Source organism: Stegostoma tigrinum, chromosome 9, assembly GCF_030684315.1.
Source record: "Stegostoma tigrinum isolate sSteTig4 chromosome 9, sSteTig4.hap1, whole genome shotgun sequence".
Lineage (NCBI taxonomy): Eukaryota > Metazoa > Chordata > Chondrichthyes > Orectolobiformes > Stegostomatidae > Stegostoma > Stegostoma tigrinum.
Window position 1 is genome coordinate 86,625,200 of NC_081362.1, and position 21,841 is coordinate 86,647,040.

Here is a 21,841-nt window from a genome sequence, read left to right on the forward strand (position 1 = left end):
TGGAAGATTTTGTGCTCGTTTTAAAAACGTGAACAGTTGGAGCTGTCATCAGCATTTTTGGCCCTTTAAAATGTTGAACGATTCAACAAGATCATAACTGACCATCATCAAATCCATCTTTCCCCGTAACTCTTAATTCCGCTAATACCCAAATAGCTGTTGGTTTCGGTCTTGAATATGTTCAGGGTACTGAACATCTACAACACTTTTCAGTAGTTAATACCTGAGATTCACAGCTGTCAGGAAAGGAACATCTTTATTGGTGCACTCAACTATATAAACCAAAGATGCATGGTGATACTTTGTTGGATTAGCGTTGCAAGTTTTGACTTAGCTTTATGATATTGCTCAAAAAAAGCAAAAGATTTATGGCTATTACTGCATTTGACTGTCCAGTAAACTCCTATTGCAAATTTAAAGAGCAGGAGCAGGCCATTTAGTGCCTCTAGCCTGCTCCGCCATTTAGTAAGGTTGTGACTATTCTAGTTTTGACCTCAACTCTACATTCCCAAAAAAACCTAATGCTCTTTACTCCCTTGTTAGTCATGAATCTATCTCTCTCTGACGTAAAATATTCTGTGACCTGGTCTCCTCCATCTTCTGCTGAGGAGAGTTCAACAAGGTGGTAAACGTTTGATAGAAAAAAATCTCATCTCAGTTTTCAAAGAGAGGTTCCATATTTTTAACATTTTTAAACCGTGTCCCCTGAGTTCTAGTCTCACTTGGATGTAGGAACCATCTTTTCATTATTCACCCTGCCAAATCCTCTCGGGCTTATGTCTTATGCCTCTAATTTTTCTAAACTCTGGTAGATTTCGGCTCAACCTGTTCACCCTTTTCTCACTGGATAACCCATTCATCCTAGTAATCAGAATGATGTTGGTGAGGTTAGGAATATACTACCATTGTGTTTTTATGCTAAAAATGGCTCACCGTCAAGCCATCATTTTTTCTGGAGCCGGCATTCTCTTGCAGTCAGATTGTTGAACAGTGATTTGTGCATGTTATATCTGTGTTTGGGCATCTATCCAACTCCATTAAATAACTACATGGAATAATGATAGTGAAAATTTCACTGTAACTGTCCTCTCCCATCTATGTAAGATGGATGTGCACAAATTCAATTTGTCCTTTTTAATGTCTGCCGCATTCATTGTCAGGTTTAGTTTAGGAGGTTGAACCTTAGCTAGAATTTGTCACAGCCTTCAAACTCTTGCATTTATATCTATTGACAAGAAAAACCTGAATATCTGGGTCTAATCAGTTGCAGGCGTTGTCAGAAGGGTTTTTTTTGAAGGAAGTATTCACCCTCTAATAGGACTGTTTGCCAGATCTCATACCAGACTAACTCGCCATCACTGACTGGTCTTGATAGTTATTGTTGTTCTTGGTCATGTCAGTGGGGTCAAGGCCATCTACTTATCATTCCACAGGTTGAATTGATGCTTGAGGTATTACCAATAGAGAATTTCATTGATCAATGTGGCCCATATGCCCTACCATCTCAACATCTGCCCGCTCTCTTCCGTCAACCCTGCCACCTTTGCATGAAGCCCCTCGCTAAGCAGAACATACTGAAATATATAGAAAAATAGTCAAATCTTTGTTTAAAAGAAAATAGTTTACGGTGTCTTACTTCATTATACCCTAATGCACAATGTCATACTGTGTAGTTTGTGAACAGAAAATTTTTGCTACACCCATTTATCTGATCATTTTTGTCTGGTTGCTTTTCTAACCATCCATATTTCCAGTAATATTGCTTATACTGTTACACTGTTTTGTTAAATTCCTGTCTCCAAGACCTTTGACTTACTTTCTGTAATAGTCATAATACCCATAAGTCAAAAAGATTAATATTTTGCACAAAAGTGTGTAAACTTCTAAAAGAATACATTTTTTCTTTAATTGGATTTCACACTGCAGTTTTTTGATCAAAGGTCTGACATCTGAACTCAACCGTTTCCCTGTTTTAATTATGTGCGGTTAATAATCCTCCATTAAATGCAAGCAGAGAGAATATCATTTCTGATTTACTGTAATAATATTGTTCTATACAGTTATTTACTGTGGACGTATGCCCATTGAATGTCTAGTGACAGCAGTTGTTCTTGAATCTGCATCATCACAAATCACTGAAACCCGGAATATAATGGGGAATGCATGGTGATGTTTATCTGCACTCCCAGGCTTGATCAACTTGTGACACATTAGTTGACCTCAACTTGGGTAACTGCATTTGTGCCTCTGGACAAAGGAGGTAGGGTGAAAGAAATCATTGGACTCCCAACTTGCTTGAAAATAATCATTTGATAAAATGCATAGATGATGGACTAAAATTGAGCTTGATGTTAGGGCTTCTACAGTTAGAGTTGCCAACAGCTACCAACACTTCTCAATAGCAACCAGAGAAGGGCAAAAAATTCTGGAACATCTTAGCAATGGCCACGTCACCTCGGTGAATAATTTTTAAATGTTAATCCACATGTGAAAGGTAAATAATAGAGTAGGGTTTAGAACGAAAGAATCAAACACATAATTGAGCAAACTTGTGTAAGTATTTATAACAGTAAACGTTTTGTTTTAATTTACAATTCTTCTTGTGTCTCTGCAGCTATGGGGTTTGCAACATTAGAAATTATGCAAGTTGTACAACGAGCATGGTCAAATTCAAAAATTCGTGTGAGTGGCAAAACCAGACTAATGCAGTGGAAGGACATGTTTGATATTGCTGTGAAATGGAGAAGGTAATAGTATAAAGTGGTGAAAGGATTCCAACTGAAAACGGATTTAAACCTGTGTATACCATTCAACCACAGCATCGTTCAGTATTTTCTCAATTCCTGCAGCAAAATAAATCTGCAACTAATAATTATAGCTGTGATCCATGCTGAAGTCTAAAGATGAATACAGTGGCTGAATTTAGTGACGTATTATCAGGATATTGGCCAATTTTCCCATGAAGTGTCACAATTCACAGTACAAGCTCTGTTCTTTGACAGTGCCAATGATTTATTGTTGGTTAACAAAAAATAAATTCCGTTGGTTTGTCTAAGGAAAATCATCTTTTAGTCTTTTTATTTTTCAGTGCTGTGCTTCTTGCAGCAGTAAGGCCAGGATTTGGATTATATCTCGGGATGTAAGTGCACTTTTGGAGGTTTTGAAAATAAAGTTTGCCAAAATTAATGCAAATTTCCCTTAAAATGTTTCCACTGATAACACATTCTATAAAGCTGCAGAGTGGTTTTGCTGACATTTCTGTCATGGCCCTGTTTGTGGATAGTGGCCTGAGCCAGAAAGTTCAGAATTGCTATGATCCGCCATGTTACCACATTTAAAATGTGGTAGCTACATGGGCTCAGTGAGGAAAGACATCAATAAATTGTTTGGTAGAAACATAGAAAATTATTTCCTGAGTTCCTGCTGCATATTGCTGTTGAGTGATACGTGAAGTTAAAATCTATGGATGTTGGCTGAGGACCTGATTGTGTTTTGATGTGATGATTTTCATGGAACAATAATCTATCAGCATGCTACCCATCCTCTCAAATGAAGAATAATAGTTGTTTGAAGATACTGGTGTCCACGCTATCTTGCATTGCAGCAGATATTGTTTTCAGGCGATGATGAGTAATGTAATTTCGTTGCTATTCCAAGGAACCTAAGTAACTGCTATCACCAGGTTTATTTGTTTCCAATATAACATTGCTTTAATGCTGTCTTTTCCTAAATTTCTTTCAACTTTAAAAGCTATGTTGAAATCCAAATCGTACTTGGTTCATGCTGAGAATTCTTCAATCCCTTATTTTTATTGCCAATTGGATAGCACTTTCGTGTTTGTATGAAGAGAAGTCATCTTTTGCTGGTGTGGCTGCTGCCATTAGCCAATTTGGCACTCATTGTTGCTATAAAAAGCTCCAGCAAAACTGGCAGTATTGAACAGTTTTGCTAAGCAGTTCACTTCTGGAGTGATATTTGTTGGATATGCTAATTCGGTCTTTGTGTTTAACCATAGAATTGCAGATCCTGATCAACCAGTACTATGGTTAGACCAGATGCCAGCTCAGAGTTTGAGCCGAGGCTTCAATAACCATATAAACCTCATCAGGTAAATCTTAACTTTGATAAACAACTAAAATCAATTGCTCCAAGTCATGGAAGTTGTGCACTGTGTTTGAGAATTGCGAATTCGTTTTATTTTTTCTGTCACCTATTTTGGTTTTATTTTCCAAATGAAAGTTGAATTCCTCACCCTAATCTCATTCTCACCTGCAGTGTAAATTTAAAGCAAAGACCACTTGGTTTAACAATAAAAAGGTCTCCCATTCATAGAGATCTTGTGGAAAAATATCTTGCATTGATATGGTACCATTCATCACCTTAAGATATGCAAAAATGTTTCACAGCCAATTAAATATTTTGGAGTGTATTCATTGATATAGTACTGGGAAGGTGTTGTCAATCTGAGCACTCCTGGTTTCCAAAACAGCAGTGAAACAAGTGACCAGACTGTTCGTGACATGCATTAAAGGGGAGCTGCTCAGCACTTTTACATTCTCCTGACAAAGCAGCTGGAATCTCTGCTTACCGTCACATCGAAAGGGTACCACCTTCAACAATGGAAGAGTCTCTGGATCAGGGCTTGACCTCTCAGTTTTCTGACTCAGATGAGATTGCTCCCACTGAGCCAAGGTCAGTGCTTCATCTGGAGCTTACCCCAGGGAAGTGCCATTTTTCTCCTGTGATGTTTCACTTAGTGAATTTCAGGACTCTAGAATATTCCTCTGAGGTCTGCACAACAGGAGAAAGAAATTTTGGGAATGCAGTTGACAATGGGAACAAATGAAGTATAAGTATAACTTGTGAGTGTGGAGAGATGTTAATTGTTGAAACTTTACACACTGCAGCTCTCTGTGGGCTTGAAAATGGGTTGACTTATGATATATTTACCTTCTCTCCCACTTCATGCCTTAATTTATTAATCTTGTGTGATTGTGTTGGAGGAGCTGGTGGAATGAGGGTGGGTTCATGTGTTATAGTTCTTGGAACAAAAACATTGAAGTGCTGTTCTTTGGACAATCTGTTGCTGTAGCTTCTGTGTTCACTAAAACAAAATCTCCTGACTGATATTTGGATCATGTACACACCACAATATGACCCTTAGATAACAAGGTGTAGGGCTGGATGAACACAGCAGGCCAAGCAGCATCAGAGGAGCAGGAAAGCTGACATTTCGGGTCTAGACCCTTCTTTAGCAATGATTCGTTTCATTTCATTTCGTTTCTGAAGAGGGGTCTAGATCCGAAACACAAGCTTTGCTGCTCCTCTGATGCTGCTTGTCCTGTTGTGTTCATCCAGTTCTACACCTTGTTATCTCAGATTCTCCAGCATCTGCAGTTCCTACTATCTCTAAAACAATATAACTCTTGAAGCCCACTGTATTCAATTTCTTTATTTTTCTTGTTTGTGGGTTTTTTTAAGTTCTGTGAATCTGCAGGTTTGGAAACGGCTGTTAATGCCGTTCCCTGGGTGGGGCAAACCCTAAATCTGAATGTCAAGATCAATCAGTACCAGCAACCACAACTGTGCCCCTGTGATTGTTAAAAATTGTGTCAAGTGTATGCACTTGTATGACCCACAAAAGTACAAATCCTTGGATGATTGGTATTAATCAGCTTGCACCATTTGAGAGAGTAGTTTTGCTGCTGCGATATTCCATCACAATATTGCAAATTTGGGGATGAGAGAGAGTTAATGTTAACGAGGCAGTGGTAGAGAACATTTTAAGATAAGTGTTCCACTTGTACACTGGCTAAACGCTGGGAGCAGACCTTCTAGCACTCTCAGCTTATTTTTGCATAAAATGATTTCCTGATATACCTTCCGGTTCTCTTAACATGAGGATGTGAGATAATTGAGAGAGATAATGGGAACTGCAGGTGCTGGAGAATCCGAGATAACAAAGTCTGGAGGTGGATGAACGCAGCAGGACAAGCAGCATCTTAGGAGCACAAAAGCTGACGTTTTGGGCCTAGACCCTTCTGTTTGTTGATTTCGTACAACCTCAGTTGAAATTTTCAATCTCTTGTGTTCTGCTAAACCTAATCCTATCAACAGTGAATAATTATGTTCTCTCTTCCTCAGGGGTCAAATAATTAACATGCGGTACTTGGCATATTTCGACAAAATACTGAACTTCATAAAAGACAGAATTCTTGTTTATCATGGGTAATTCACTTTTGTTAATTTTGCTGGACATTGTAAGTTAACCTTTCATGCTGTTCTATAATCAAAGGAACTATGTTACCATCCACAGTTCAAAAATACTAAGTGTTTGAAGAGATCTGCAACTACGGTGGATGCTTTTATTCACAATACAATCTATTTAATGACAGTTCTGTTGAATGCTTTGGTTTATTTTGACCAGTTTTGTAAGTATTGGAGGAGTTAGGGTGGCAATTTCAGATGCAATAATCCCTGTGAATAGCGATTAACTAGGTAAGAGATTTGAATTCCTAGTAGTTGACTGAAAGGATCACTCGGCATGATTTAAGATTTTTACCTCAAGAAACAAACTGAAAGCAAAATTGGCTAAATGCTATTTAGTAGGTAACTAATACAGTAAACAACAGAAAAGATATACCCCACTGTCCAAACTGGTAATAAAATTGAACATTTCATGCCCGAGTTGTATTGCACTGGTTTTATTCTGCAGCTTTGCATTTTTTACAGGAATCAGAACAAAATCACTCCCAGCTTCCCAAGAGTTCACTTCTTCCCAATTTGCCAAGTTGTAGTGTCAAATGACCACTAGAAGGCACTTCTGAGAAGAGGAGGTGTCCCAAACTGAATAGTAGCAGTAAGGTCTGCTCTGGTGATTTTTTTTTCCTCCTCAGCCCCCTCTTTCCCCACCCTCCCAAACCATGCCAGGTGTGTATCTTCCTGATTTCTTGGATTGCCACAGGATGCATTTCTTTGACCAGAAACCATCTGGTCTCCTGAATTTCTGCTTGGTGATTCAGAGATTGGTGGTATTGCTGATCATTTAGTGGCAGCCTTTGAGTTTCTTTCTTCTCCTTTATTTTCCTTTTTTTGGCCAAAAACTTGAAGACTGAAATACCACCCACAGTTAGTTCAGTTACAGATTTATTTACGGATGTGAATATTTTGTATTTTTCTCTCTTGTCCTCCCTGTATCTGTGGTAACAAGGCACCGAGGCTTGATGTCAGGCAGATCTTGAAGTGGATTGCATGACCCTGTTCATTACTTTTAGACAGACAATCCCATTCATCCCAAAAAAAATTTCCAATCATAACACACGTTCCCTGTAAGCTGGAGGCATGACAGTAATAAGAAGCAAGGGAAGAAGTTTTTATTCTGAATGTTTGCCCAAATGATATGGGGCAGACTAGATGAACCAGGTAGTCTTTTCCTGTTCTGCAATTTTTATATTTCTTGTAGTTTTTCAATTGTGTATGAAAAGGAATAAGAGAAATAAGGTAATTTTGACTTCATTTACAATTAAGAGACCTTTCTCAACATGAAAGTAACTTTTCCCTCCTCTCCTGTAGTACTAATAATCCCAAAGGCCTTTCTGAAGTGAGAGATGCCCTGGAGAAAGTGAAAAAAATTGAGGACCTCCTTCCAATCATGAAAGTAAATTCACCAAAGAAACTTTCTTCACATTCTTAAATAATATTTTTATTATTGTTTCAGAGCTGGTATCTTTAGTTATTGATGTTAAGATCGCATTTTCACTTCTGTTGTCTGGGTTTGAATGAATCTTTGTAGGCAAGATGAGTGATGTTGCATGTTGCTGACCCTAGTTTAATTCAGGTCCCATGAACTGGATCTTAAAACTTGCGCTGTTAGATACAGTAAGACCTAAGAGTCTGCTATTGGGATAAGGGAGCTGGATTTCGAAATAGTCGCAGTACAGAATCTGAGTGTTGTTTTTAAAAAAAGACACACTTTATCTTGTGCTGCAGGACATTTGAAAAAATACCAGTGTACAACATTATCAATTCACTTGCCAACCAATCAGCACTGTCTTCTCATACAGGATAAAATATTGTTCCCACTTTAACTTTGTTTTTCTTGTGAATGTCTTGATGGATGCAAGGTGAAAAAACTTCCATAAACTGTTCCTTTTTATCCAATACTGTAACTAAATTTGGCAGTGTAAGTGCTAGTGTTCTAGATTGTGAAAGAGACAACACCATCCTAGCTTGCCCCTGCCTCCCTAACCTGTTCTTCCTCTCACCTATCCCTTCCTCCCACCTTAAGCCGCACCTCCATTTCCAACCTACTAACCTCAACCCGCCTGCTTGACCTGTCCATCCTCCCTGGACTGACCTATCCCCTCCCTACCTCCCCACCTATACTCTCTCCACCTATCTTCTTTTCTCTCCATCTTCGGTCCGCCTCCCCCTCTCTCCCTATTTATTCCAGTTCCCTCTCCCCATCCCCCTCTCTGATGAAGGGTCTAGGCCCGAAACGTCAGCTTTTGTGCTCCTGAGATGCTGCTTGGCCTGCTGTGTTCACCCGGCTCCACGCTTTATTATCTTGGATTCTCCAGCATCTGCAGTTCCCATTATCACTGAACACCAGTGTAAATTCAACTCTTAACTCATAGCAGAGAGACCTGCCTGAATTGGCACAGATTTTATGAACTGTGTAATTTCTCCAAAAAACCCCACAAAATTGGTAATTTGGGGACAGAGTTGGACCGAAAAAGACTGAAGAGAACAAATTACATTTTTAATTTGTATCAGACGACTGTCTCAGAATATTCTTAAAGAATTGTCTTTCCAGTAATCTGAAATTGTGAGGAGGTGGAGCTTTATTGTTTGCTAAAATTTTGATAAGCTATATTGTAGAATATGGACAGAGTCAGTGTTTTGATATACCATTGTGTGTTCTTTAAATCTTTAATGTGGCAAGATGGTTTGATCAACTGATAACACTTGTGTAAACATGTTTCAGCAATGTGACATTCACATAGTTCAGTACAATGCTAGACAATGGAATTTATTAAATGAGGCATTGGTAGATTTCTGCTTATGGTAACCAATGTCGAGTGAAATTAATGTTCTTTGAGAAAGTAGACGTGTATTCGAAAGGCGACATAGTTTTAGAATTAAGAGTCAATCATTTCAGACTGAGCTGAGAAATTTCTTAGAATCGTGAATCTTTGGAATCGTCTGCCCCAGATGGTTGTGCTTGTTTCATCATTAATTGTTTTTGAATTCAATGTCAATATGTTTTTGGTCCCATGGGAAATGGAGAGCAGGTGAGAAAGTGATGTTGAGGTAAACATCAGCTATGATGATAGTGAACGGCGGAAATGGTTTGGGGTTAGTTCTTAATTCTTCTGACTGTTGAGTTTATTGGGGAGGAGGGAAGGAACTCCTTGGAGGATACAGATTTTTAAATTTTGGGGGCAATTTGTTGAGACAGCCATGGGTGATTTTCTTTATTTTCTTTGTTTGGAAGCAGTTCAACAGCAAAACCCGGGATGGGTTCACAGTAAACACAAAGGTGCCCAGTTTAAAACATCAAGGAAAAGAATATGATGGATTTACCATCACCATAACAGGTGACAGGTAGGTTGACCACTATACAGTTGAATAAATAATTAAGGTTTGACTTTGATTCAACTTGCAGTTATTATTGAATAGGAACGGCCTGTCCGTTACAACATAAGGCAAAGAAATAAAGGTATCGAAAGGACAGTGAGACATTAAGATGGAAGAGTTCATGTATCAGAAGAATGGCCTTTGATGGAATCAATGGTATTTCTTGATCTCTAAATTATGTCTTAATGATATGTCTGAGGACTGAGCCATTGCGACCTGGATTAAATAAATGCAGTTGGATTGTTGGAAAAAATGGCCCTTGCTTTTTGTTCTGTCAGTAACATGATTTTAGTCTTAACACAGTTCATGTGCAATACTGCCCAAAGTTCAGTACAAATTGGCATGATTATTTGTAGTATAAGGATGAGAATAGCTGGCTTAGGGAATGTGGTTGCCAGTCTGGTGAAGAGTTGTATACATTTTTTGAGATTAGGATGGAGGTGTGTTGTTGTCGAATATAGTTTAATATCATGATACTGATGATTATCTTGAGTGCTATGATGAAGGATAAATAATTTATATCTAATAATATTTTTAGAATTTGGATTTCAAAATAGATTTCGTTTATTGCCACGTACCTATGTACAGTGAAAAGTTTTGTGTGCAATACAGGCAGATTGTATCACAGAGATCATAGGGTGATTGATTTGATTAGATTAGATTAGATTAGATTCCCTATAGTGTTGGAACAGGCCCTTCGGCCCAACAAGTCCACTCCACCCCTTGAAGCATCCCCCTATTACCCATACACCCCTGAACACTACGGGCAATTTAGCCTGGCCAATCCACTTAGCATGCACATCTTTGAACTGAGACATGTGTATTAGTACTTCTGTGAAGGGATTTCTTATAGAAATAAACAAAGTCAGAGTGTCATTCTGGAACAGTGACTAAATACAGCAATTTGTCAGAAATCGAGTGATTACAGAAACCTATGATGTCAATGGAAAGATGTTTATGCTATTGGGTTTGTGATGGGACGTGTAAACATTTAAGCTTTGTTTTCAAATCAGCGGAATCTAGGAGTGAGCAAGTTTTGTAATTCAGTTCAGAAGACACTGGATTTAAAAGCAAGTTTTGTTTGTCTCCTAGGAGAAGTTCAGGGAATAAGTCACCTCAGAAGGATTTTAATTTGTGACATTCCAAATCCAAGTGGTTTGCTTGAAATCTGGACGTTATTATAAATGAGAACATGTCTACTTTCAGAATTGTGAAAATGTTCATGTTGGCAGACTTGGAAAGGACTCATCAAAATTAATGTCTAGTGTCTAGCAAAGAAAAAGTAAGGGGTCTTTGGAGTAGGAACCCTAAAGAGTTGAGATACGGGTACAACTTGTGTGGATTTAAGTGTCTGTCATGAACACTGTCAAGGACATAAGTTGAAATTTTGTTTGGCTGTGTGATTTAAGATCATTCTATCTGTATTCTATGTTTACTTTCTTTTTTTGTTTAACAAATTTCTGTTCTGTAGTTACAGAAAATTTGCAGTCTTGTGTGAAAATGTTTCCATGACTAATCATCATGTTAACTAACTAACTTAAAAAAAAACCTGCTAAGTCAAATTTCATGATAACAAAGTGTGAAGCTGGATGAACACAGCAGGCCAAGCAGCATCTTAGGAGCACAAAAGCTGACATTCCGGGCCTAGACCCTTCATCTGATGAAGGGTCTAGGCCCGAAACGTCAGCTTTTGTGCTCCTGAGATGCTGCTTGGCCTGCTGTGTTCATCCAGCTTCACACTTTGTTATCTTGGATTCTCCAGCATCTGCAGTTCCCATGATCTCTAAGCCAAATTTCATTCTCGGATCTGACCTGCTCAGTAGTACCATCAGCTGGGATCATAATAGTGCAAAAAATAATGTGTCCCCTTGCTATCCTTTGAGTTTCAAATTTTTTTCTTAATTGACTTATTCCCTGTGGAGAAAGAAATATATTGAAATAAGAGTGTGCGTGCTTCTTTGCATTATGTTGTACTGTTGAGATATTGCTTGCAGAAAAAAAGGGGGAGAAAAAGCACTTTATGGAAATATTTTTGTCATGATATGCTATGAGATTGCATCTTGCTTCTTAATCACATACTTTCCCATCAATGCTGTCTGTCATTTATTTTTTGACCAGAGTTGGCAACATGTTATTTTCTGTGGAAACCCAAACAACACAGGAACGAACTCAGCAATATCATGATGAAATAGAGGCACTATATAAGGACCTGAGCAGCAAAGGGAAGGCATTGATACTTTCCACTGAGCTTGGGGTAAGAACAAACAGTGTTGTTTGTCTTGATATTAGAATTTCTGGAGGCATGATATGTAATCTGAAGATTTTGAGAATATTTCTGATCAATAATGCATTGGGGGTGATGTTTACTCTCTCAACAATAACACATCTGAAATTGCAGTCCCTCAAAATAACCATCTTGAAAAGATTAACATTTTGGATAGGATAATCATATGTAGTCAGTGGCGACGTTTTATTCATCAGTCACACGGTACCAAAGAAACTGAACACCGTCCTAAATAATCACTAAGCCACTTAGATACTAGAGTTCCTACTTGCCCAATTACATACGGCTGCAGATCATTTTCTGGACTATGTGGTCATGGATGTTAGCGTCAGAAGTTGTTAGGTTTCCAGCTGCACCTTGTAGCATTGCAACAGTTTATTACCAGTTAAATTCATTTCAGATAGCTTTGCACAGTCGAAAGCTGAATCCATCCTGTGTGTAGGCTGAGAGATAATGGGAACTGCAGATGCTGGAGATTCCAAGATAATAAAATGTGAGGCTGGATGAACACAGCAGGCCAAGCAGCATCTCAGGAGCACAAAAGCTGACGTTTCGGGCCTAGACCCTTCATCCTGTGTGTAGGCTTGCAGAGTTGTCTATTGCTGAGTATGAGGAATCCCCTCTCTCAAGTCCATTGCTTCAGGTCTTATGCTTTTTCTTTAAAAGAATGAGTTTAATTTGAAACATTACTGGACTGGTAACAAATGCGAAATAGGTGTTAGAGAGGACTAAATATATATAAATCTCATTGTATGCCTACAGCATCAGCAATTAAATCTTACTGAGTGTTCACCTTTTTCTTTGATTTTCTATTTGCAGTTTACTTTCTAACAGTGATACTTCCAGTTTTGTTTGACGTTTACCTCTGGATCATTTTAAAATGATCCATTCATGCGATGTGTGTGTCACTGGCTGAACTAGCATTTAATGCCCATCTTTTAGAATGGTGGTGAGCTGCCTTTTAAACTACTGCAGTTAGATGTTGTAAGTAGACCCACAATACCTTTAGGGAGGAAGTTTCAGGATTTTGCCTCGCAATACTGAAGGAACAGTGATATATTTCCCAATCAGGATCGTGAATGACTTGGACGGGAACTCGCAAGTGATGGTGTTCCCAGGTATCTGCTGCCCTCTTCTTTCTAGGTGGAAATATTCACCCATATTCACCTTTCTAGGTGGAAATATTGGAAGGTGCTGCCTAAGGGGTCTGTTGTGCGTCTTGTTATAGGTACACATTACTACTATTGAGCATTGGTGGTAGAAGGAATCGATGCTTGTGGATGTGGTGCCATTCAAGCAGGCTGCTTTGACCTGGATAGTGTCAAACTTCTCAAGTATTGTTAAAGCTGCAGTCTTCCAGGCATATATAGAGTATTGCATCCCACTGCTGACTTGCACCTTGTAGATGGTGGACAGGTTTTTGGGGAGTCATTAGGTGACATGCTGTAGGCTTCCTAGCCCCTGATCTGCTCTTGTAGTCACTATTTGTATGGTTAGTCCAGGTTCAGTTTCTGGTCAGTGGTTACCACCAGATTCAGTGATGGTAGTGCCATTGAATGAGCTGTTATTGGAGATGGTCATTTTCTGGGATTGGCGTGGTGTAAATGGTACTTGTCACTCACTAACCCAAGCTAGTTGTTTTCGATGCCTAGGTCGATACCAGTGAATTGTCTGGCTTCATTCCTTTTTTTTGAGACATTCTAACAATTGTTATAGCTGAGTGGCCACTTTGGGGGGTCACTTAAGAGTCAACCACGTTGCTGTTAGTCTGAAGTCATTTAAAGGTCAGACCAGGTAAAGGTGGTGTTTTCTTTCCCAGTGAATATTAATGAACCAGATGGGTTCTTCGAACAATCTTAATTCCAGAATTTAATCAGATTGAAATTCCATCATCTTCCCTGGTGACAATTGAACCTGGTTCCCAGAACATAGTCACGGAGCATGGAAACAGACCCTTTGGTCCAACTAGTCCATGTTAATGCTAAATTAAATTAGTCCCACCTGCCTGATCCAGACCCCTATCCCTCCAGACCTTTCCTAATCATAGGTTATTAGTCCACCGATCATACAGCTTTGCTATTCCCTCGCATTTTTGGAATAAAAGTATGTAAAATGGGACTACTATGTTTAAATCATGCCGCTTTAGTAGTGTAGGCCATTGGAAAACATTATCTTGTAATGAACCAATAGACCAGACTCCTGGTCTAAACAAGTGAAAGCAAGTGCTGCAGAAACTCGGCAGGTCTGGCAATATTTGTGAAAAGAAAACAAAGTTAACATTGAGTCCAGTGAACCTTCGTCAGAAATCTATGGACCTTAGAGTGGTGGGTGTGCTGAATAGAGGTGAAGGAGGTAAATCACTTCAAAATTACTCTGAAGTATGTCTGGATAGCTTATTTCATATATTAAAAATGTGTTTACATTGTGTGGACAATACTGATTTGTCCAGCATTTACTGCCCATCACTGATTGCCCTTGAGAAGGTGTGGTGAGCCACCACCTTGGATTGCTGCAGTCTACAGGGGATAGAAATGCCGACAGCACTGTTTTTTAAAAAAAAATTAATGACACCTAGAATCAAGTTATTCACCCTCTGTTCCGATCAAAAGTGTTCTGTGTCTTCTCTGTCTTTAATCGGTTGAAAACTCTCTCTTCAGAAATAAATGTTTGTTTTATTTTCTCTTTTGAACCAGGAAACAGATGCTGTGTGCAACCTTATCCTTTCTTTGGTATATTACTTTTACAATCTAATGCCTCTGTCAAGAGGATCCAGGTTAGTAGAGTATAATATTTTTCTTTTAAATGCGCTAAAGGAGAAAGTAGCTCCAGAAATGCATAGCTTGAAATTGAAAAGTGTAGGCATAGGTCAATTTTGATCTCTCATCCCTGCACCACAATGTGACCAGTTCAGATTTTGCACCAATGACTTGAGCACAGAAGTTCAGTCCGATACTGCCACTGCAGTCTTGCAAGAGTGCTGCAATGCTTGGTACCAGCTTTTGAATGTGATGTAAAATTGAAGCCCCATCTACCTCATGTGGTTGAAAGATTTGATGAAGTAAAGCAGAAATTATTCCAGCTGATGTTTATTTCTCAATTAATAACGCAAAGCAGCTCCTATCAAATTCCCATTCCTTCTAAGGGTAAGGGCAGCAGATAGATGGGAGTACCATGACATGCATGTTCACTGTCCTGACTTTATAACTACATTGTCGTTGTTGATCAAAAGCTTGGAATTTCTGCCTAAAAGTAGCATGGGTGTACCTACACCACATGGACTGCAGCAGTTCAAGAAGGCAGCTTCTCCAGGGCAGTTAGGGATGGATATTAAATGTTAGCCTAGTTTGTGAGGCCCAATTCCTATGGAATAAAAAGGAAATATCTGGTCATGTCACATTGCTGTTTCTGGAACATATTGGTGTGCAAGTTGGCTGCCCACATTTCTTACAAAATAATTCAAAATAACTCCTTTAGAAATACTGATTTTTTTTGGTTAAATGCTTTGAGACATCCCATATAATTAGTAAATTTTGAGGGAACAGACTTGAATTTACAAAGTGGTTTGTTTGTCAGATGTTATCTCTTCCACTCTTCTTCAAGGAGCATTTGAGGTGGCTGTTTGTTTAATTCCTGAACAGTTTGAACATTCATTCTGTGGTGTTTTGTGTCTACCAACCCTGCCCTAACAGAAATACTGCTGGCTTCTTCATTACTATGAAGATTGGAAACTTGCTTCTCTTTGGAAAAATGAGTGTCCCACTGATTTCCTGTTGAGCTGTATTTATTAGAAAGACAGGGAGGTAGGCTGGGGAGAGAAGAATGGTTTCTTCCAATTGATCTGTACCAGTTACACTGCAATATTGCTGGGTATGATCTCCACCAAGCCCCTTGATTTTTTTTTTGGAGAATGGCTACTTTTCATAAGCTGGATGAGATGTCACCCGTAATGTTTGGAGCTGCCTTTCAAGGATTCATTACTGCAGGTTTGTAAAATAGCTATCTGAGATCAGTTGTCATGAGAATAGAAATGCTTTTGTGTTCTAATGCTGATGTGCTCTTTCTTCTAGTGTGGTGGCATATTCAGTGATCATGGGAGCATTAATGGCTAGTGGGAAAGAGATCACAGGGAGAATCCCCAAAGGAAAGGTAAGTTTGGAGAACATTCTGATAAGGCAACATTATCTTTTTCAGCTGTGAGGATAGAAAGGGTATGGATGAATCATAAACTTCTTTCAAAGTGTGAATAATGTATATTATCATAGGGATGTTATTAAAAATACATCTATCAGTAAGAAAGATCTTCAATTCATGAAATGCTCCACCTAACGTCCCAGTCTGAAAATTGATTGTAACTGAAGTGGTAATGTCCATCTTGTGGTCACTTTTATTCTTATCAGTTTTCATCATTAATGCAATGGTCATCAATGATCTGACAAGGCAGTTTTAAGTGAACGGTCAGCAAGTGAATTCCTGTTTTTTTTTCATACTTATTTCTCCTTTTATATCTCTCTCTCTTCCTCCATCAAAAAATGCTCCAATACAACGAGAGCACTTATTCCTGACCGAGCAAATGATCAATGTGACTTGCAGGTGAATTCAGCTTGTTTGGTCGTTAAATGGGTTTAATGAACAGGTTTTAAGGTGGTCAGGAAACTTGGTTAAGCATTGGATGGAATAATTTGGGTGGAGGAGAGGAAAATTCAGGACGAATTGATCTAAATCCTGGCAAATGTAAAAGGATATAAATTGTGGTAGTAATACAGCCTTGGCAACATCATTGGGCAGCAAATTTTTAAAACTTTTAGCTAGGAGATCTGAAAATGATCCCAATCATCATTGATGTAGTAAGGACAGTCTGAGAGATAATTTATTATAGAAAGGAGGAGAAAACTGGTTCTACTCCAAGGAATTGGATTTCTCAATCTATCTTTGAATGGAGAAAGTGGAACTGAAAAAGAAGCGCGTATCCGGAGAGTCGAAGTAAGGAGTTTCTGTCCACACGTCAAATATACAGAATGTGTAATCTGGCCTGACTCTTCTCACCTGAATTTTAAAATGGACTGTTGCACTCTTCAGGACTTTCTGGAGTTGTAAGAATTTAGCCAATGTATTCTGTCATGTGCAAAGTATATTTTTGTTTAAGGTATTTGACTTGCGACACAAAGAGAGAAAACAGAGAATGGATGCATGCTGAAACAGTATTCCTTTAATCTTGTCTTTAGACAGTTGAAAATCATAAGCTGTGGGAATGGAAGCAGAGCATCCAGCCTATTGTATCTGCTTTGCCATTCACCTGAGATCACAACTGATCTAATAATCCTCAACTACATCTTCCTGCCTTTTACCAATAATTCTTGATTCCCTTAGTGATTAAGTATTTGTCTATTTTGACCTTAAATATATTTAATGACCCAGTCTCAACAGCTGTCTGTGGTAAAGAATTGTACAGATTCACTACCCTCAGATAAGAAATTCCTCTGCCATTTTCTGTCTTAAATGTGCACCTTCTGAATCTAAGATTATGCCCTCTGGTCCTAGACCATAATACATTAAACTGTTTAGGATCACATGAATTGTACAAAAATTTTAAAAATGCATGTTTCTTTAAAATATTCATGGCAGTAGATACTAAGTAAATTATATACAATGTTGGTGGTTGTCTCTTTGGTTTTTCTTAGGCCATCTGTTCTTCAGTGCAAGTTTTCAGGTTGATTATTATACCTTCCATCTGGTTAACTGAAAAACTTCATTGGGCTTTGAACAAATAGAAAAATTGCTCGAGTACTGCTCAAACATTTACCATGGAATGCTCGGTTGTATTCAACTAGAGCTCCAGCTGAAATTAGTTCGCTGAACACAGACTGAAGATCGAATTTGGGATATTCTCATTCCATGATAAAACACCAAGCTCTGCAGATTATCTACTTACTTACTGGGAGAGCTTCACTACATTTTTTATATATCTCTGTTATGATGTCATGAAGAGCCTTGGGAGGCTTTTCTTCATTCCAGGTGCTCTCTGCTATACATTGTTGTTAGTTCATTGCTGGGGAGTTGTGGTTATTTCTTATGGCCTGATGATACAGGTTTTCTTCTGCTTTGTATTCTGTATATTTGAAATGCTTATTTTATTGTATATTAGGCAGTTGCAGGGATATGCTGAACAAATTTAATTCATTTTTCCAGTGAATCACTGGAATCAACTCTCTGAAAAGTCAAACCACTGAAAATGACCGAGTGATAATTCATTGTCAAGTGAACCATGTAAAATGCCATGACATTATGAATTGTGTTTACAAAACTATTAATTCAGATCCCTGCTGTCTCAGTTGAATAACTTGTAGTTAGTTTTACCTCAGTGTGGTCAGTGTTCTGTTCTCAACTTTCCTTACAAAAAAATCAGTTAAAGACAAGTTTTAAAATAGGTTCATGCAATATTTTGACATCCTGGATTGCTTAGGTGGATAACATGGACCATTGTTGCCCAAATTACATTCCTTGTTATTTGTACATTTATTTCCAACTGCCAGTGTGAATAAATTTAAGCACTCAGTCAGAGAACTTGTCCTCCAGTGAGGCACTTGTGCTAAATAGCTCTCTCCTAACCTTCACAAAACTCAGATAGTGAGAAATAGAGAAGTACATCAATACTTGAAATTCATGATTGCATTGCTCGGCCTCAAGGACTGAAAATAGCCCTTCGGCTCTGTTTGGACACCTGTGTATTAATCTGATCCTTGGTGTAATATATTTTGTTTGATAACTTTTTGGATAAGTATTTTGATGTTTCATAATTTTCAGTTAGTAGATTTTGAAGCTATGACAACACCAAGTCCAGAGGCTTTCAGTAAAATAGGAAAAAACTGGATGAATTTGAAAAGGTAAGACATTTAGGAACATGCTGGTAATGCTTTGTGTCTTGAGTTTTATTTGCAATAGATTTCAGTGAAAATTCATCTGGTCTTGGTACCTTAAGTCAGCTGTACTGAGTATGAAGCTAGAAACCACATGAGTGAAGTGATTTGAAGGGTTAATCTTTCTGTAAAGTCTACTTTTTGTTTTCATTTAGCAACAAACTAAAACTATTTTAAAAAGAAGTAAGAGATAGCAGGAACTGCAGATGCTAGCAAATCTGAGATAACCAGGTGTAGAGCTGGATGAACACAGCAGGCCGAGCAGCATCAGAGGAGCAGGAAGGCTGACATTTCGGGCCTAGACCCTTCTTCAGAAAATATAATTTTCTGAGGAAGGGTGTAGGCCTGAAACTTCAGCCTTCCTGCTCCTCTGATGCCGCTTGGCCTGCTGTGTTCATCCAGCTCTACACCTGGTTATCTCTTAAAAAGTAAGTTAGCTTCAACATTTCAACAGGGACATACAAGCCCCCTACAGCAGCTGTAATGAATCTGGTTTCTCTGCTTCGGCACAGCTGACTCATTATATGCATACTGCTTGCAAATCAAAGATTTAGGGTTCTTGTGATGAAGTAATAGTGGCCAACCTCTGAGCCAGGAGGCCTGTTTCAGAGGTGTATCATAATATCTCTGAACAGGTTGATTAAAAATATCTACATATAAAGGATTTATAGTGCTGCTTGGATGCATAGGTTGTGAGTTAGGTGAGATGGGGAACTATAAACTAATTGAAAAACATTAATTCACTTACCTAGCTCAAATACAAAGGCAGGGAGCTCATGCGGTGCATCTGCAGCAGGTGCGAGTTTTTGGATGTAATAACAATTCCTAGCAATCACATGCTAAGTGTCTGCAGCTTGAGGAGCTTTAGCCTGGTTTTCGAACTGGAGGTGAAGCTTTAAACAATGTGATGTATCAAGCAGGTAGAAGGTTATCTTGACTCTTTGTTCTCCAAGTCAGTCACACCCCTTTTAAATTATCATTATCTGATTCAGTCAGTGGTCAGTTACAGGGGAGTCAGGCAGGTAAGAGAAGTGAAAAAATGAGTGGGAGAGTCTTCATCCCCTTTCAGTAGGCTTAAAGTCCTTGCAGCTCGTCTGGAGAAGAGTGAGGGCTGCGATATGGACGATCAGACTGACCATGACATCTTGGTACAGTAAGCTGTTCAGTTGTGGGGAGTCAAAGGAAATGTAATGGTGCCAGGTGTCAATATTAGCAAGAGTGATAAAGATCATTCTCTGCAGCCATGAGATGGATCAAGCAGTGATAATGGGAACTGCAGATGCTGGAGAATCCAAGATAACAAAGTGTGGAGCCGGATGAACACACCAGGCCAAGCAGCATCTCAGGAGCACAAAAGCTGACGTTTCGGGCCGAGACCCTTCATCAGAGACCCTGATGAAGGGTCTAGGCCCGAAACGTCAGCTTTTGTGCTCCTGAGATGCTGCTTGGCCTGCTGTGTTCATCCAGCTCCACACTTTGTTACTTCAGATGGATCAAGCAGGCTGTATTGCCTGCTGCCCAGTGCCTGAGATCAGGATAACTGCTCAAGGCTGGAGAGGAACTTAGTGGGAGGAAAAGGATTCAGTTGTCATTCACCACATAAGTACCAACAATATAGATAAGATTAGAAAATGTCTTGTGAACAGCCAGTCTGGAGCTTGGCACTAAATTAACAAGCAGAGCTTTAAAGGTAATAATCTGTGGAATATATTGTCAGCCATGTGTAAATTGGCATAGACTAAAGATTAGGGAATATATGGCTCAAAAATTAGTATGGAAGAAGTGAGTTCCAATTTCTAGGGCATTTACACCAGTCGTGGGCAAAGTAGGGGCTGTACTGCTGGCATAGATTTCACTCAAACTGAGCTGCGATTGGTGTTCTAGTGAGTTATATAATTACGTAAATAAGGAGAGAGCTTTAAGCTAAATAGAGGATGGAAGGTATATTGCAGGGCATGATGGAATAGATGAAAAGGGAAACAGCAAGGCTGTAAATCAACACAGCAGTAAGAGTATGTCATAGCCATTGTCAAGGTATGATTACAAGAAAACCAAAACCGGGAGGTATGAGTACTTTACTGAGAGGTGGCCTGAGTTCTAAAATTATAGAATCAGTTTGGAACTAAGAAACGGAAAGAGGCAGGTTCTTTGGGAGTTCTTTATAGGTCACCAAACAGTAGTAGTAATATAAAGCGGAGTATAAGTCAGGAAAATTCATATTGAAAAGGAGCCTTTAGGAAGGAATTACCACAAAATTACAGCATTTTATAGTAATTTTGAAAGTGATGTAGTTCAGTCAGAAACTAGACTCAAATTTAAACAAAATAAATTATGCTATGAGGCTAAAGTGACTAGGGTAAATTGGGAAACTGTGTTAAAAAGGTATGATAAAGGCAAAAGAGATGACAGTGTAGAGTTGAAGGAACATAGCAGGCTGAGCAGGAAAGTTGACCCGAAAACGTCAAATTTCCTGCTCCTCTGGTGCTGCCTGGCCTGCTGTGTTCCTCCAGCTCCACAGTGTTCTCTGACTCCAGCATCTGCAGTTCTTAATATCTCTGATAAAGGCAAAATACAGCAATTGTTGGAAATGCAGATTAGTATGAATAGGTTGAGGATGTTGGCGGTATGGCTTTGGGAAATACATGTACTTGAAGGCAGCATGGGGACAGATCGGCAAGAAACTAGAAAGAAGTGAGTGTTCAGGGCCAAGCCTGAGGGATTATTCTTAAAGGTAGTTTGGCCTGGTGGGCAAGTGGAAGAGGCAGCTGATTAGCTAATCTCTATTACCCTGGTGTACGTATGTAAGATATGATTTGTTTGGTCAGCACGCAAAACAATACTTACTGTATTTCAGTATGTGTGACAATAACAAATCAAAATCAAATCTTAGTGACAAAAGTCCCTGAGCTTCTTACACCTTTTTTGATGGAGTGAGCATAGTAGAGATGGCAGTGTTTTTAATGATCTGCAGTACAGAAGCTGGGGCTATCTTTGCATTCTGGAT

At 38.9% G+C, this 21,841-nt stretch overlaps 1 protein-coding gene across 5 annotated transcripts in view; it reads left to right on the plus strand.

Moving 5' to 3' along the window:
- Positions 1-21,841, plus strand: part of ttc13 (tetratricopeptide repeat domain 13) — a 64,554-nt gene that overhangs the window by 40,879 nt on the left and 1,834 nt on the right. For 3 of the 5 annotated variants that reach the window (XM_048535659.2, XM_048535661.2, XM_048535663.2), the window contains 9 exons: positions 2,615-2,747; positions 4,016-4,108; positions 6,145-6,228; positions 7,573-7,657; positions 9,497-9,606; positions 11,758-11,893; positions 14,617-14,696; positions 15,991-16,069; positions 18,725-18,804. In XM_048535659.2, the coding sequence (XP_048391616.1) occupies positions 2,615-2,747; positions 4,016-4,108; positions 6,145-6,228; positions 7,573-7,657; positions 9,497-9,606; positions 11,758-11,893; positions 14,617-14,696; positions 15,991-16,069; positions 18,725-18,804 (880 nt within the window). The remainder of the gene's footprint in view (positions 1-2,614; positions 2,748-4,015; positions 4,109-6,144; positions 6,229-7,572; positions 7,658-9,496; positions 9,607-11,757; positions 11,894-14,616; positions 14,697-15,990; positions 16,070-18,724; positions 18,805-21,841) is intronic. The other 2 variants (XM_048535660.2, XM_048535662.2) reach the window with 1 other exon arrangement.